The following is a 13,550-nucleotide window of genomic DNA, read 5'->3' on the forward strand; positions in this document are numbered from 1 at the left end:
ACATTTTTCAAATAAATTAGTTCCTTACCTCTTGATTGTTGCATATTCTTCTTTTATTCCACCAATTGTTCATAGATTTTTAATCTAGAACACACTACATGGAAACATGTGAACATCTAATACCAATGGGCAATGGAATTGCCATAAGGAAAAAATACTTCATTTTATCTTTTACAAGGGTTTTGTCTACACTGTAAAAATATTTTGTGGGACCCCAAAAGGTCAATGGCAAGTCCCACATTCTCAAAAATTTGTTATTTGTTCTTTCAAAACTTGTATTTATCGGCAATGTCAAGAGTTAATGATTGGTGTTAAGAAATTGGATGTGGGTAAAGTAAAGAACTTAGTTGAGCTTCAAGAAAAATACCTTATACAAGGGGCAAGAATTCCCATGCCTCACATTGTAAGAATATTAAATAGCATGATTCAACAAGGATTTCCAAGAGATTGGACCACCGGCCTAGTGATACCTCTTTTTAAGAATAATGAAGCTAACTATCCTTCCAATAATTGGACCATAATGATCAATTGTAAAACTATTTAGTAGCATGGTTGAAAGTGGAATCAATAAGTGGGTGAAGAAGGAAAAGAGAGTAAAAGGTTAGGCAAGATTTAGACCTAAGAATTGTACACTACATCAAGGAGTTACATTGAAGCACATCATTAACAAAAGATGGAATGGAAAGGAAGAATATTATTGTTGGTTTTATGGACTTCAAGAAGGCCTTTGACAATCCCTAAAGATAGACAATGGTGTAAGGTGAAGGATCTTGGCGTTCAAATACATTTGAGTAGTTGTTCATTAGCTCTACGAAGAGGTACAAGTCAAAATCAAAACTCAAGGATGCATCTCAAAAGTTTCATGAATGACATTAGAGTTAGGCAAGGGTGCCCTTTATCTCCGACTCTTTTTGGCCTATACATCAATTAATTGAAAGGAAGGTTGAATTTGCAATATGGGGATGGGATTTTCTTAGGGGAATATGCGATAAGGCTTCTTTTATATGCACATGATCTTATTTTGATTGTCAAATTCATTCACGGTTTACAAGAGCACTTATATGTCATTGAGCACTTTTCTAGAGCAAATGGTATGCAAGTGAATATTGACAAAACCAAAATCATGATTTTATCTAATAAAAGAAAAAATATCTGGTATAAGTTCTACTTAGAGGGAAGTACTCTTGAAGAGGTAAATGAATATAAATATTTCAAGATTGACTTTAACATTTAGTTGGGAGACTTGTAGAAGGTAAAGAATTTTGGGAGGTTGGAAAGCATTGTATATTCTCTGAAACAAGCACAAAGAAGCAAAATTATGTAATTGAAAACCTACTTGAACTCTTTTTGATCTATTAGTAATTTTGGTGGTGCTTTATGGGTGTGAGTGTTGAGCTAGAAACATGTCAAAAAAAAGTTGAAGCAAGTAGAGAAAATTCAAAAGCACATGATTACTAATACCCCCAAATGAAATTTTGTTAGCTAAAACTAGGGTTGTTCTTATTGAAGTCATTGCTATGGTATGTTTCATTAGATATCTCAAAATAATTAATCAGATATGATCAAGAAAATGGTCTAAGGTTATATTCCTTGAGGTCCTAAGCGAGAGAAAGAAGTCATGGACGAAACAAAATAACAAGCGGATGAACAAGTAAAAAAATTAATGAATGATTTCCCTAGTGACAACAAAGAAATCAAGGCATTTGTCATAGATAAATTCTAAAATGATATATGGGGAATAATTTTGAGGAGAAAGAAGAAATGTTACCTTGAGTAATTTAACTCTATATGTAATCATCAACAAAAAGATTACATTCAGGGGATGACCTTGCAATGCAACGATTGTTGCATGCCCAGTGTTGATACTGGGTCTTGTGCTCGAGTCCCACTCAAGTTGTTCCAAATGAAGACATGCAATTGATAAAGCATAGAGGTTGGGCCCCACATGTGACCAATAGCGGGAGGGATGAAAGACAAACAACACCCCCCACACATTGACACACATCACACAACATGAGAGATAGAGGTTGTGAGTGTATGAATGGGAAGGACCCCAAGCATGCAACAAAGTGATAAGGTAGAGATGCCAAGCCTGCGGCAGAGTGATAAGGTAGAGATTCCAAGCGCACACGATGGAGTGAAAAGGTGGAGATGCCAAGTACGTGACTGAGAGATAAGGAGGCAATGCTAGCACGTGATGGAGAGATAAGGTGATACCGGCATACAGTGGTGAAATAAGGAGATGCCATCACGATAGGCAAAGAAAAGGAGATACCAACGCGAGATGGAGAGATAAGGAGATGTCAAGCATGGAGTATTAGGATGGAAGAGGGGAAATAAGGGTGGAATTGCCAAACATCTCTGAGGATGAGGTCCCTCAAAAATGTGGCCTCATTGGTTTGGCAGGCCTAATCGGCATCTATCATCAATAGTTTTTAGACTTTGTGGTACTACAACCTCATTTTCTTCCCTCGTACTTTGCTATGTGGTTTGATCTTACTCTCTCATTATTAAATTTATGTCGTCACCCTAAGTTGTCATTAAAACTAAGGTTTTTGGGATTGGTTGTACATGAGGTGACATGTTTTATGGCGTGGGAAGAGGTTGGCTGCATTTATTTATTTAGAATTTTCTTTATTTTGTTGGCATTATGAAGCTTGCTTTCTTGTTGTGTGGGTGTGGTGTTTAGTTTTATATGCTCTGGGTGTAGTTTATGGGTTTGTCTGCTCTTTGGGGAAATGGAGGCCAATTTTACTCTCCATTCCACCAAGCAACAACTAGCTTTCCTTGGTGCCATTTCTGACAAAACGTTGGGTGGTATATTTCACTATGATGAGAAGGCCTTCCTTGAAATTATTAAGCGCCTTCTGGGTCGGGAGTATCTAGTTTCAGAATTTAGATATAGGACCACCATGGATATTGTGTCGATGTTGGTGGCTTGGGGTTTGATGTTTGGTACGAAAGATGAGGTCGAATGGGTATTAAAAGCTTGTTTGGTTTCTTTGATGTGAAGGGTTGTTCCGAGACAAACACTAAGGAGACCCTTCGGGGAGGGAGTGGTGTCGGACCAGATTAATGTAGAATATCGACATTTTCTACTGTGGAGGGATGGTGTGGACCGTGTAAAGAGGACCAATGAGGCTCGTGAAGCGTGGGAAAACCTGATTGTTTATGTTTGATCCACGGAAATTGAAATGGATATGATGCGTGAAGCAAATAAAAAACATGACCGCAATTTGAAGGTAAAGGGTTGGGGTTTGCATTTGGTCAAAATGCGAATTGGAAAGATTGCGGGAGGTGAAGGTTGGCTCTTTGTTGGTGATGAACCATGCACGTACAATGCCTCATGCCCTAGTTTTGGTGTTGCAAGGATTTTAGGTGCTCTGTTTCTTCTGTTATGCGTTGTCATGCCCTTTTTGGGAGGTTTATATCATGCTTTAGTTTTGGTTTTTGTTGTAAATACTTTTATGTATTTGGGTCTGTAAAGTAGTAAGTGTAGGCTTGGTGATCAAGACGGGGTCATCAATTTTGGTTTGCTAAAATATGTATATGTATAGGAGTAGTTGTGTAGTTTGCATTTTTGTTCATGAGCCAACTGTATGAAGTTTGTATTGGGGTGGCGAGGTTGCAAAAGTAATGGGGTTAGGTTTGGTCAGAGTTTTTGAATCTATTGTAAATCTTTATGCTTCTTATATTAATAAAAAATACATATTACCGATAAAAAAAAAATGTTAAAATCACTTAGTTATTTCCTTTTTTAAATTTAAAATAAATAATTTTAACATACAAATTTTTATTTTCTATGTTAAATTTAACATAAGTGATATTGACATACAAATTATTTTTAATATACATAATATGTTCTGTATTTTATAATATAATAACTATTAAAAAAAATAAGAACTATTTAAAAAAAAAAAAAACCATATAATTTATTATAAAAAAATTAAATATGTAATTTAAAAAGTAAATATATTTATAAAAAACAAACTATTATTTACTTATATATTTTTTTAAATAATATTATTAAAATGTATATATAGTATATATCTTAAAATCACTTAAATATATTATAATATATTATATATTAAAATAAATAAAAAATTTAAACATATGAATTATTATTAAATGTTTTAAATATATAATTCATTATTAATTTTTTATTTTGCTAATTGTAACTTTATATATATATATATATATATATATATATATATATAAAGTTACAATCAGTAAAATTGGTAAAATAATAAATTAAGGCAAGTTAAGGCCTCATCAATTGGGGGGGGATGTGACAGGGTGGTATGAGCGGATGTGACGGGTTGTACCAGCATGGGGATGGGGAACCCCACTCCACTCTATGTGCACTCCATATATATATAAAATAAAAATATATATTAAAAGTTACAATCAGTAAAATTGGTAAAATAATAAATTAAGGCAAGTTAAGGCCTCATCAATTGGGGGGGATGTGACGGGGTGGTACGAGCGGATGTGACGGGTTGTACCAGCATGGGGATGGGGAACCCCACTCCACTCTATGTGCACTCTATGGGATGGGGGAGGATGGGGTGGTGAACTCGATTCTATTCTATACTTCTATTCCCACCCAACCCCAACAATTATCACATCGACTTGAACCGCTTCAACCGCTATAGTTAGTTCTACTCAGAGTACCGCAAAGATCATAAGATTTAAACTTTTGCCCTTTTTTTTGGGAGTATAAATTCTTCATCATTAGACTAACTCAAAAAGGGTTGCATCTAGTTTGTTCCAAAAAGGACCTTTTGTACAACGTGTTAGTGATAGGTTAGTCAATCTCAAGCGTTAATTGCAAAATCAACGATGTAAAACGCACGATTAACATGCAATTTAGTCAATCCTTACTGTAGTTTTGTAACCAAAATAGAGGCAATGATCATAAAAAATCTGGTGACAGGTCCACATCAATCAAATGAATCTTTAATCACGTGTAGGGTCAGCACGATATGGCAGTGGAGTCGTATGTTAAGTCAGTGTGCATTATGAACTGACTTTAGCCGTTCAACGTCTCTGTCATTTCAGGATACGTACCATTAAAGATCATTAAATTTCCAAAGTTTTAAATCAGAGATTAGAGGGTGCAGAATTGCCTAAGAAGGCTTAATCTTGTAGGAGAGAATCCACAGAACTTTTCTCTGCATTCCCATACGTAGAAAATTGTACTTGGATATAATCAAGTGCTGCTGGTCTGTCTTCTTAGTCTTACTCTGCAATATAATTCCACCATGGACTGTTCTTCTTAGTCTTAATCTGCAAGTTTAATTGGATATGCTGTAATCTGCCAAACTATCACCGAAGCTAACTGTTTGTTTAAGTTGTTTTGTTAGAAACTAACATCTCTCAAGACTTGGTTTTCAGTAATACTTTTACATATTCTTGGCCTCTTGCAACAAACTACAAATTAACAATCTTTAGATGTCATTTCCCTTATCATATTGGAAGGAAAAAAAAAACAATTTATCTACTCGCTCTTTGCTCATAGAAGTATCACTCTTTTAGGCTTTCTCTTTCATCCTATCAAGAGTAGAAGCAAACACAAACGTGACAACCACAATATTTAGGGAGTACGTTTGGGCAATGACATCACAGAGAAATCAATGAGTCTATCTTGAATTCTTGAATCAACGAGTCTATCTTGAAATCAATGAGTCTATCTTGAATCAACGAGTCTTGGCGAGTAATAATAATCCTACATGAAATGTCTCCTACGGTCGTCCCGCCTGTTGTTCCCGCTCACTCCCCTGTTGTTGTTCTCCCTGACGGCACCTCGACCCAGTCTATCGCAGTGGCTCCTAATGGTCCCTCATGGGCGACGCTAGTTGCAGAGATCCTCCGCAGCGGCTCTGTCCGGGCACCGTCAACAAATTTCCGCAGAGGGGGAAGGGGGTTTATCCCCTATCCTGTGCGGCCTCTGTTAATGTGAATGAGGATTCAGATCGAGAAATAGAGAATAAAGGTTTTTACATAGCATGGCATTATCTGTAGATTCAAGGGTATTTGGCCCAGCCTCCCGGAGCTACATAAATGGATCTCTCATCACTGGGATCCACTCATTTCTGGGTATTCATATATACTCTATGGCTAAAAGTTTCTTTGTAGCTAAATTTGAGAATGCTAAGGATAGAAGAAAAATTCTGTGTGAAAATTTTTTCTATGAGAAAGATAAAATGTCGTTTTTGGCAAAACCCTGGCACTCTGATTTTAACCCCCTTTCCGAAAAGTTCAACAAGATTCCGGTTTGGGTTTGGCTTCCTTATCTTCTTATCCATTTGTGGGCTGACTCTCTCTTTGAGGAGATTGGTGATGCTATTGGGAGTTTCATTATGGTGGATAATGAATCTTTTGAGCTTTATCACACTACTTTTGCTCGCATTCTGGTGGAGCTAGATGTGTCTAAGGGACTACCAGCTGAGATTGTCATTAACTCCTCGTTTGGCAGCTGGGTCCAAACTGTGGATTACGAAGGTATCCCATTCAGGTGTCGCAAATGCTTCAAAACCGGCCATGCGGCTGGGAATTGTGGGCTTGAGAAGAAAAATCTTGCGGCTTCATGGTGGTCGGAGGCCTCTTACCTACATTACACGGTTAAGAAATATTTGGACTCTTTTCTTGAGTCATTGGATGTTGGGGTTTCGATGGCTGGTTCAGACTCTGTTATGGCGAATTCTTCGGATGCCACTAAGGATGGCTAGGTGATTAAAAATGATGGGATACAAGTTGTTGTTTTCTCTTCTGCTGAAAATGGTTTGATGTCTCTTACCCCACCGGCTGCTCCACTATGTGTTGTCACTTCTTCTGCCCCATCTGTTGAAGGGGGTCTTGTACCTACAATGGTTGTTGCTCCCTCTATTGTTGCTCCTTTTTCCACTTCGGATAGATCAGTGTCGGGTTCTTTGGATTGGTCTGTTGCAGCAGCTAAAGTTGAAGAGGGTTGGATAACTATAAAAGAGAAGCATTCTAAGATGTCCAAGCCTTCTTTTGATATGACTCTTCATTCCCACAAGGCCAGTTGTAAATCTTGAGGGCCCTTGTAGTGGGTGGTTGGGGTTGGTTTTTCTGGCCCTCTCCTTGGATGGATTGTCTATTGTCTTTTGGGGTAGACTATGTTTTTTGGTTTTGGTTCTCTCCTCTTGGTTGAGCAGTCAATTTCTATCCCTAGTTTGATATGTAAAGAGTTTCGGGTCCCTTCAAAACCTATTTTCCACTAAATAAAAAATAAGTCTTAGCGAGTACACTTAATCAAAAATGAGTCTTAGTGAGTACAAGAATATAATATCATAAAAGATGAGCAAGATTGTATTTGGATGACTTTGGTGGAATGGACGCTTCTAAGTCATTGACTATGAGACAAAGAGATTTCAACCTAAGATTCATGCTTCTATATCGAATGACTAAATAATTATATGAATTTGATATAAAACCCTTCAAAAATATTTTAAATTTAAAAAAGATCTAATCAATATCTTCCTTAAAATTAGATCACATTTAAATAACTAAATTATTTTAGAATATAATTGAAACTAACTAAACTTCAAACACTCCCTATCACTAAATTACTCTTGCACTAGCATGACTTTATTTAATAAAAAATACTAAACAAACAGGGAAAGTACCAGGAAATAGACATGGAAGGCCATAACTATCATTGAACATATTAAAACATTATTGCAGGCAATCCAGAAACTGGTTCATTACCAGTTAAGTTCAAGATTTAAAAAACAATATAGGCCATTATTTTGTGAGTTTGAAGTACGATAGGATGATATTTTTCAACACTTGGGTTTGAAAGGAAAGAGAAATGAAGATCAAATTAAATGTATCTCGTTACAGGTCCACATCAATCGAATGGAACTGATTTGAATTTAGCTTATTAAATTCAGGATATTCCCAAAACTTTACACAGATTGGAGTTGAATACACTACAGAATTGCCTAAAAAGGCTTAATCTTGTAGCAGGGAATCCATACAAGTTTTGCTTGCATTCCCACACAGAGAAAAATGTACTTGTTTATAATCAAGTGCAGCTGGGCTTAGTCTTCTTAGCCTGCAATATGATTCCACCATGAACTGTCCCTTTCATTCCACATTTTCTTCTTTTGGACAATTCTTTATCTCTTGTTGCCCTGGGTAGTCCACTAAAATAATCTTCAAGTTTTCTACCTTTAAGTAACATAGTAACATGGTCATACCAATTATTTCTGAGAGAAAGTTCTTGTTACAGGAAGCATAATTTCATAAGGAATTAAATCTTTAATAAGATTTTTTTTTTAATGTTCATTTTAAATTTGATATATTTGACTATCTAACTTACAGTCATATAACTGAATTCATATGACAAGTAAATCAAATAAGATCTTAATGGTATTTCAATTCAATATTTCTACACCTATTTTGAAGTGCATAAAGAATTGTACATCTCTCTTGTATCATTTTCATTCTACAAGTGTCTACTTAGTGTGATAGGGGAAGAGCACCAGTTACCATCCATGTTCCAATTACCGTTCACTCCTTGCTTACCCTACCTCCCAATTACTAATTTTAAAGAAACCAAAAAAAATGATAACTAAAAGCTCATTAATAAATTTCACATATACCAATAGCCGTCCACCTTACTCCTAGTAATTCGAATTTTTGGACTTTAATTGGAGTTGAGCAACAATAAGCAGTCAAGTAGTATAAGAGAAAATAAAAAAAAGATCGTCAAAAATTAATGTACCATTTAAAATTTGTAGGTGCACAAAATTAGCTATAATGATTACTGATACACTTTTTTAATCTCCAAAGAACACTTATCCAATTAATTTATCAAAGAAACACTTGATAATGTGGAAAAACTCATTATCAGTATGAACAAACGGAAAATTTGAAAGATGGAAAGCGAAAATGACAGAGCTTATTTCTCCATCATATCAAAAAATTATACTAGTATTTTGTAAATAATACTAAACAAGGCAGGGAAAGTAGCAGGAAATAGACATGGAAGACCATAACGATGGAACTTTAATAACATGTATGGTCGCAGTCAGATCAGGTGCTTTCATCATTGTGCATTGTGCATTGTGCATTGTGAATTGTGAAGTGACATGTATCCAGTTCAGAGTCTCTTTCATTTCAGGATGAGTACCAAAACTTCACAATCAATTCAGCCAGTAGACCAGTCAATGATCACAAATCTGGTTTGACTATGCTACAGAATTGCCTTAAAAAGGCTTAATCGTGTAGCAGGGAATTTATAGAAATCCATAGAAGCCTAGGGGAAAAAATAAACTTCGTAATAAACTTCATTTTAGTCAGTTATAAAAAATAATAATTACAAAACTATAATTGTAGCATCAATTACCAAAGTTGTTATGTTGCTAGAAGCCAACAAAGCATCCTAAAACAACCATTGAAGTAAGAAGGTGGACAAATAAATCATATTTTGAATTTGAATAAGCTTTGGAGATGTTTAAAACATCGAATCTCATCTTATTAAGCTTAAAATTTCAATGAATTTCATCCAATCGTTTACTATACATAAACCTAAAAACCCTCTTTCAATTGAGAACAAAGAGAAACAAATTGCAACAAGATATCAATGTAGAAATTGAGTATTTTTACTTCCTAATGACTAATAGGGTTTAAAAACACTAGCAAACATTTAATTTTCTAAATATTAAATGAAATGGTTCATCTCATAGTATCAAAAACCACATTTTTATGAAGTCCACTACTGCACCAAGTAAACTTTTCTATGCTCACAGGTTTGGTAAGATAATCTACAAAGTTCACCTAAGTGTTAGTTTTCTTCAAATCAATTTGTCCATTTGCAATCAACTCACGAACAAAATGATATTGTACATCCACATGCTTAGTTTGTGCATGATACATAGGATTCTTAGCTAAATGAATTACACTTTGAATATCACAACCAGTCTAAACTGTTCTGCAATCAAAACCAATACTTGCACACAACCTTTGTAACCATACTGCCTCCTTAGAAACATGGGTAGAATCCGTGTACTCTACTTCAGTAATGGATAAAGCAATTGCAGGGTATCTCTTACTCGTCCAACTTATAGCTCCTCCAAACAAAGTAAACACATATCCATTTGTGGACCTTCGACTATCCAAGTCACTTGCCCAATCTACATCAATGAATCCTTGTATGTCCAATGTCTTATCCACACTGTTAGTCCTAGAATATTTTAAACAATAATTAGAAGTTCTCCACAAATAAACACCCTTTTAACACATGATTCTAATGTTCTCTACCAAGGTTAGACATAAACCTGCTTACAACTGCCATTGCTTGTGTAATATCTGGTCTAGTGTAAATCATTGCACACATTAAAATTCCTATAGCACTCGCATAAGGTACATTAAAGATATATCCTCTAAATCGTCATCATTCTTAGGACACAAATCTAATGAAAGCTTAGTGCCAACCTATAAAGGAATTATTAATGGTTTACAATCTTGCATACTAAATCTATTCAAAATAGTGCCAACATACTCTGTGACAACCAAATATTTATGTTTACCCGCTCTCTTTTGATTTTCATACCAAGTATGTACCTTGTAGCTCCCAAATCCTTCATATCAGATGCCCCTGAAAGTTGAGCTTTTAGCTCATGAACCATTGCCTTAGAATTACTAATAAGAAGCATAGAATCCACATACAAGACAATGATTAGAATATAATCATCAATACATTTAATGTATACACAATGATCTTCTTCACTTCTAACAAAACCCAATTTCATGAAAAATGAATCAAATTTTTGATACCACATTCAGGGAAACTATTTTAAACCATAAAGAGATCGTTTTAACTTGCGAGCCAAATGTTCCTTTCCTTTTACCTCAAATCCTTTAGGTTGTTACATATAAATTTCCTCTTCCAAGTCTCCATGCAAAAAAAACAATTTTAACATCCATTTGCTCAATCTCAAAATTATTAGCAATAGCAATCGATAAAAACAATCTAATAGAAGATAATTTAGCAACATGAGAGAAAATCTCACCAAAATCAACTCCCTCTCTCTGGAAGTAGCCCTTAGCTACCAATCTAGCTTTGTACTTTTCCAATGAACCATCTACTCCAAATTTATTTTTTTAGACCCATTTACAACCAGTAGCTTTTCTCCCTTTGGGAAAACGAACAAGATCCCATGTATCACATGACTCTAATGCCAACATCTCATCTAGCATGGCTTGTTGCCAAGAATCACAATCTTCTGCTAAAATATCTTCCTATAGGATCTAGATTCATCATCAATACTTAATAAAGAAAATGTACAATGAAAATTTGGTGGGCTATACCTATCAACTGGATTGTGTTGTCTTGCGAACCTTCTAAGAGTAGGAGTATGGGGCTCTTGTTATTCTTGATCTTGATCAACCTCTTCCTGTTCTTTAATTTGATCCTAACTATTTCTAAACCCTATTATTCTTCTCCCTCGTCCTCATCCTCGTGTTCATCTCTCTATTCTTCTTGAGGTGCACTTTCATGCTTAATTTCAAAATGCACTCTCTTTTACTTATCTTTTTCTTTGGGTTGTTCGAGATCTTAAATAACACTAAGTTCCCTAAAAATCACATCTCTAGAAAAGATATTTTTTTTGTTTAGTGGATTCCATAACTTATAACCTTTTACATTATCAACATATCCAATGAAAATTCACTTTCTAGCTTTTGGATCCAACTTAGTTCATTTTTCTTTAGGCATGTGAACATAAGCCTCACAACCAAATACCCTTAAATATGAAACAAAAGGTTTCTTACCTATCCACACTTCCTAAGGTGTCATATCAAGAGCCTTGCAAGGAGATCTATTTAACAAGTAACATACAGTACTTACAACTTCTACCCAAAACCACTTAACATACTTCTCTCTTTCCAGTATTGTCCGATTTAACCTTTCTATCATTCCATTCTATTGTGGAGTATAAGGAGTAGTTTTTTTTCTTACAATTCCTACATGCTTACAAAATTCATCAAATTCTTTAGATCAATATTCTCCTCTATTATCCATTCTTAAAACCTTGATTTTACAATCTGTTTTCTTTTCAATTAAGGCCTTAAATTCTTTGAACTTAATGAAAATTTCATATTTATGCCTTATAAAATATAACCATGTATATCTAGAAACATCATCAATGAAGGAGGCAAAATATCTAGATCTTCCAATTGATTCAATATCCTTTGGACCAAATACATCTAAGTGAATAATTTACAATTGTCTTATATTTATCACTCCCTAAAGGAAAATACTTTCTATTTTTTTGCCAAACACACAAACTTCACAAAATTCAACACTCTCATCAAAATAAGAAAAACTGTCTAACAACTTTTTATTCAAAATGGTTTTTAAGCTATTCTCACTAATGTGGCCCAATCTACGGTGTCACAACATACAACTATTTTTAGATTTAGTTACATTAGAAGATTTAACAATGGTAGTGGGTTCAAGCTTAAATAGAGTCCCCTTCCTTATCCCTCTTGTTGCCACCAAGTTTCCTCTTATTAATCTACAACCATGTTACATGCAATCCGACATCATTCAACATAGAATCTAAAATTAAATTTCTTTCTAAACCTGGGACATGCAAAACACTTGAAAGAGATTTAATTATCTCATCACTAAAATACAAATGAGTCTTACCCCTTCTAACAATGAGATATGAAGAGTTATCATCGAGGTAGATTTCTCCTCCATCATATTTCTCATATGTGGAAAACCACTCCTTATAAGGAGTCATGTGGTATGAGTATCTTGAATCTGATGCTCTGCAAAAAGGATTAGAAAATCTGTTTGATGGCAACACACACAAGAGCACAAGAAACAAACATTAGTGTTAGCAACAAAAGATTATCCTAAACAGGCATATCAAGAGAGATATTAAGCATGAAATAGAAAGCATATAAACATAGAATAAAATAGCTAATCAAGATGCTCATAGTTGCTCCTCCCTTGTTCCTCTCCTCTCCAAGTCCCAAATGAGTGTAGCTCTCAGCTTTTAGCACTAGCCATGGATGCCATATGGAGATTCAAGATAGTTGAATATGATAAACAAATACTATGCAAGTGTAGATAGTGATGCTATGAAAAAGCTCTATGCTAATGCCAGTATAACAACAATACTCTAATGCTTCCTTTTTTGCTTGAGGAGAAGGGTTCTATTTATAGAAGAAATGGGGAAATGAAGGGTTAAGATTGAATGGTTTAATCAAGGGCCAAGTTTGAAAGTTGGGGATCCATGTGCACAATTGGCACCAATAAAATGGTGACAAGTGTCAACATAGGATTGGGTTGAGAGAAGAGGTTGGAGGCATTAAAGGCCTAAGAAGACCTCATGGTTATCTAGAGGCTAAAGGTCAACTCCAAATTAAGATTACCCACTGGATTAAGAGTTAATCCAAGGATAAACCTTTGTGCAAATGTTTAAGAGATAATCATGGTCAAAGCATTAATGGCCTGATGAGACCTTTGGGTTGGGTAGAGGTTGAGTCAAAACAAATGTTTTAAC

General features: G+C 35.0%; 1 protein-coding gene across 1 annotated transcript; it reads right to left on the bottom strand.

The window, feature by feature from the left end:
- Window positions 1-9,954: 9,954 nt before the first annotated feature.
- Window positions 9,955-10,661, bottom strand: LOC131874213 (secreted RxLR effector protein 161-like). Its single transcript, XM_059217480.1, has 3 exons — window positions 10,597-10,661; window positions 10,311-10,415; window positions 9,955-10,216 (listed from the first exon to the last, which is right to left on the bottom strand). The coding sequence occupies exons 1-3, from the start codon at window positions 10,659-10,661 to the stop codon at window positions 9,955-9,957; spliced, it is 432 nt and encodes a 143-aa protein (XP_059073463.1).
- Window positions 10,662-13,550: the final 2,889 nt, after the last annotated feature.

This window comes from Cryptomeria japonica, chromosome 3 (genome assembly GCF_030272615.1).
Source record: "Cryptomeria japonica chromosome 3, Sugi_1.0, whole genome shotgun sequence".
Taxonomy (NCBI): domain Eukaryota; kingdom Viridiplantae; phylum Streptophyta; class Pinopsida; order Cupressales; family Cupressaceae; genus Cryptomeria; species Cryptomeria japonica.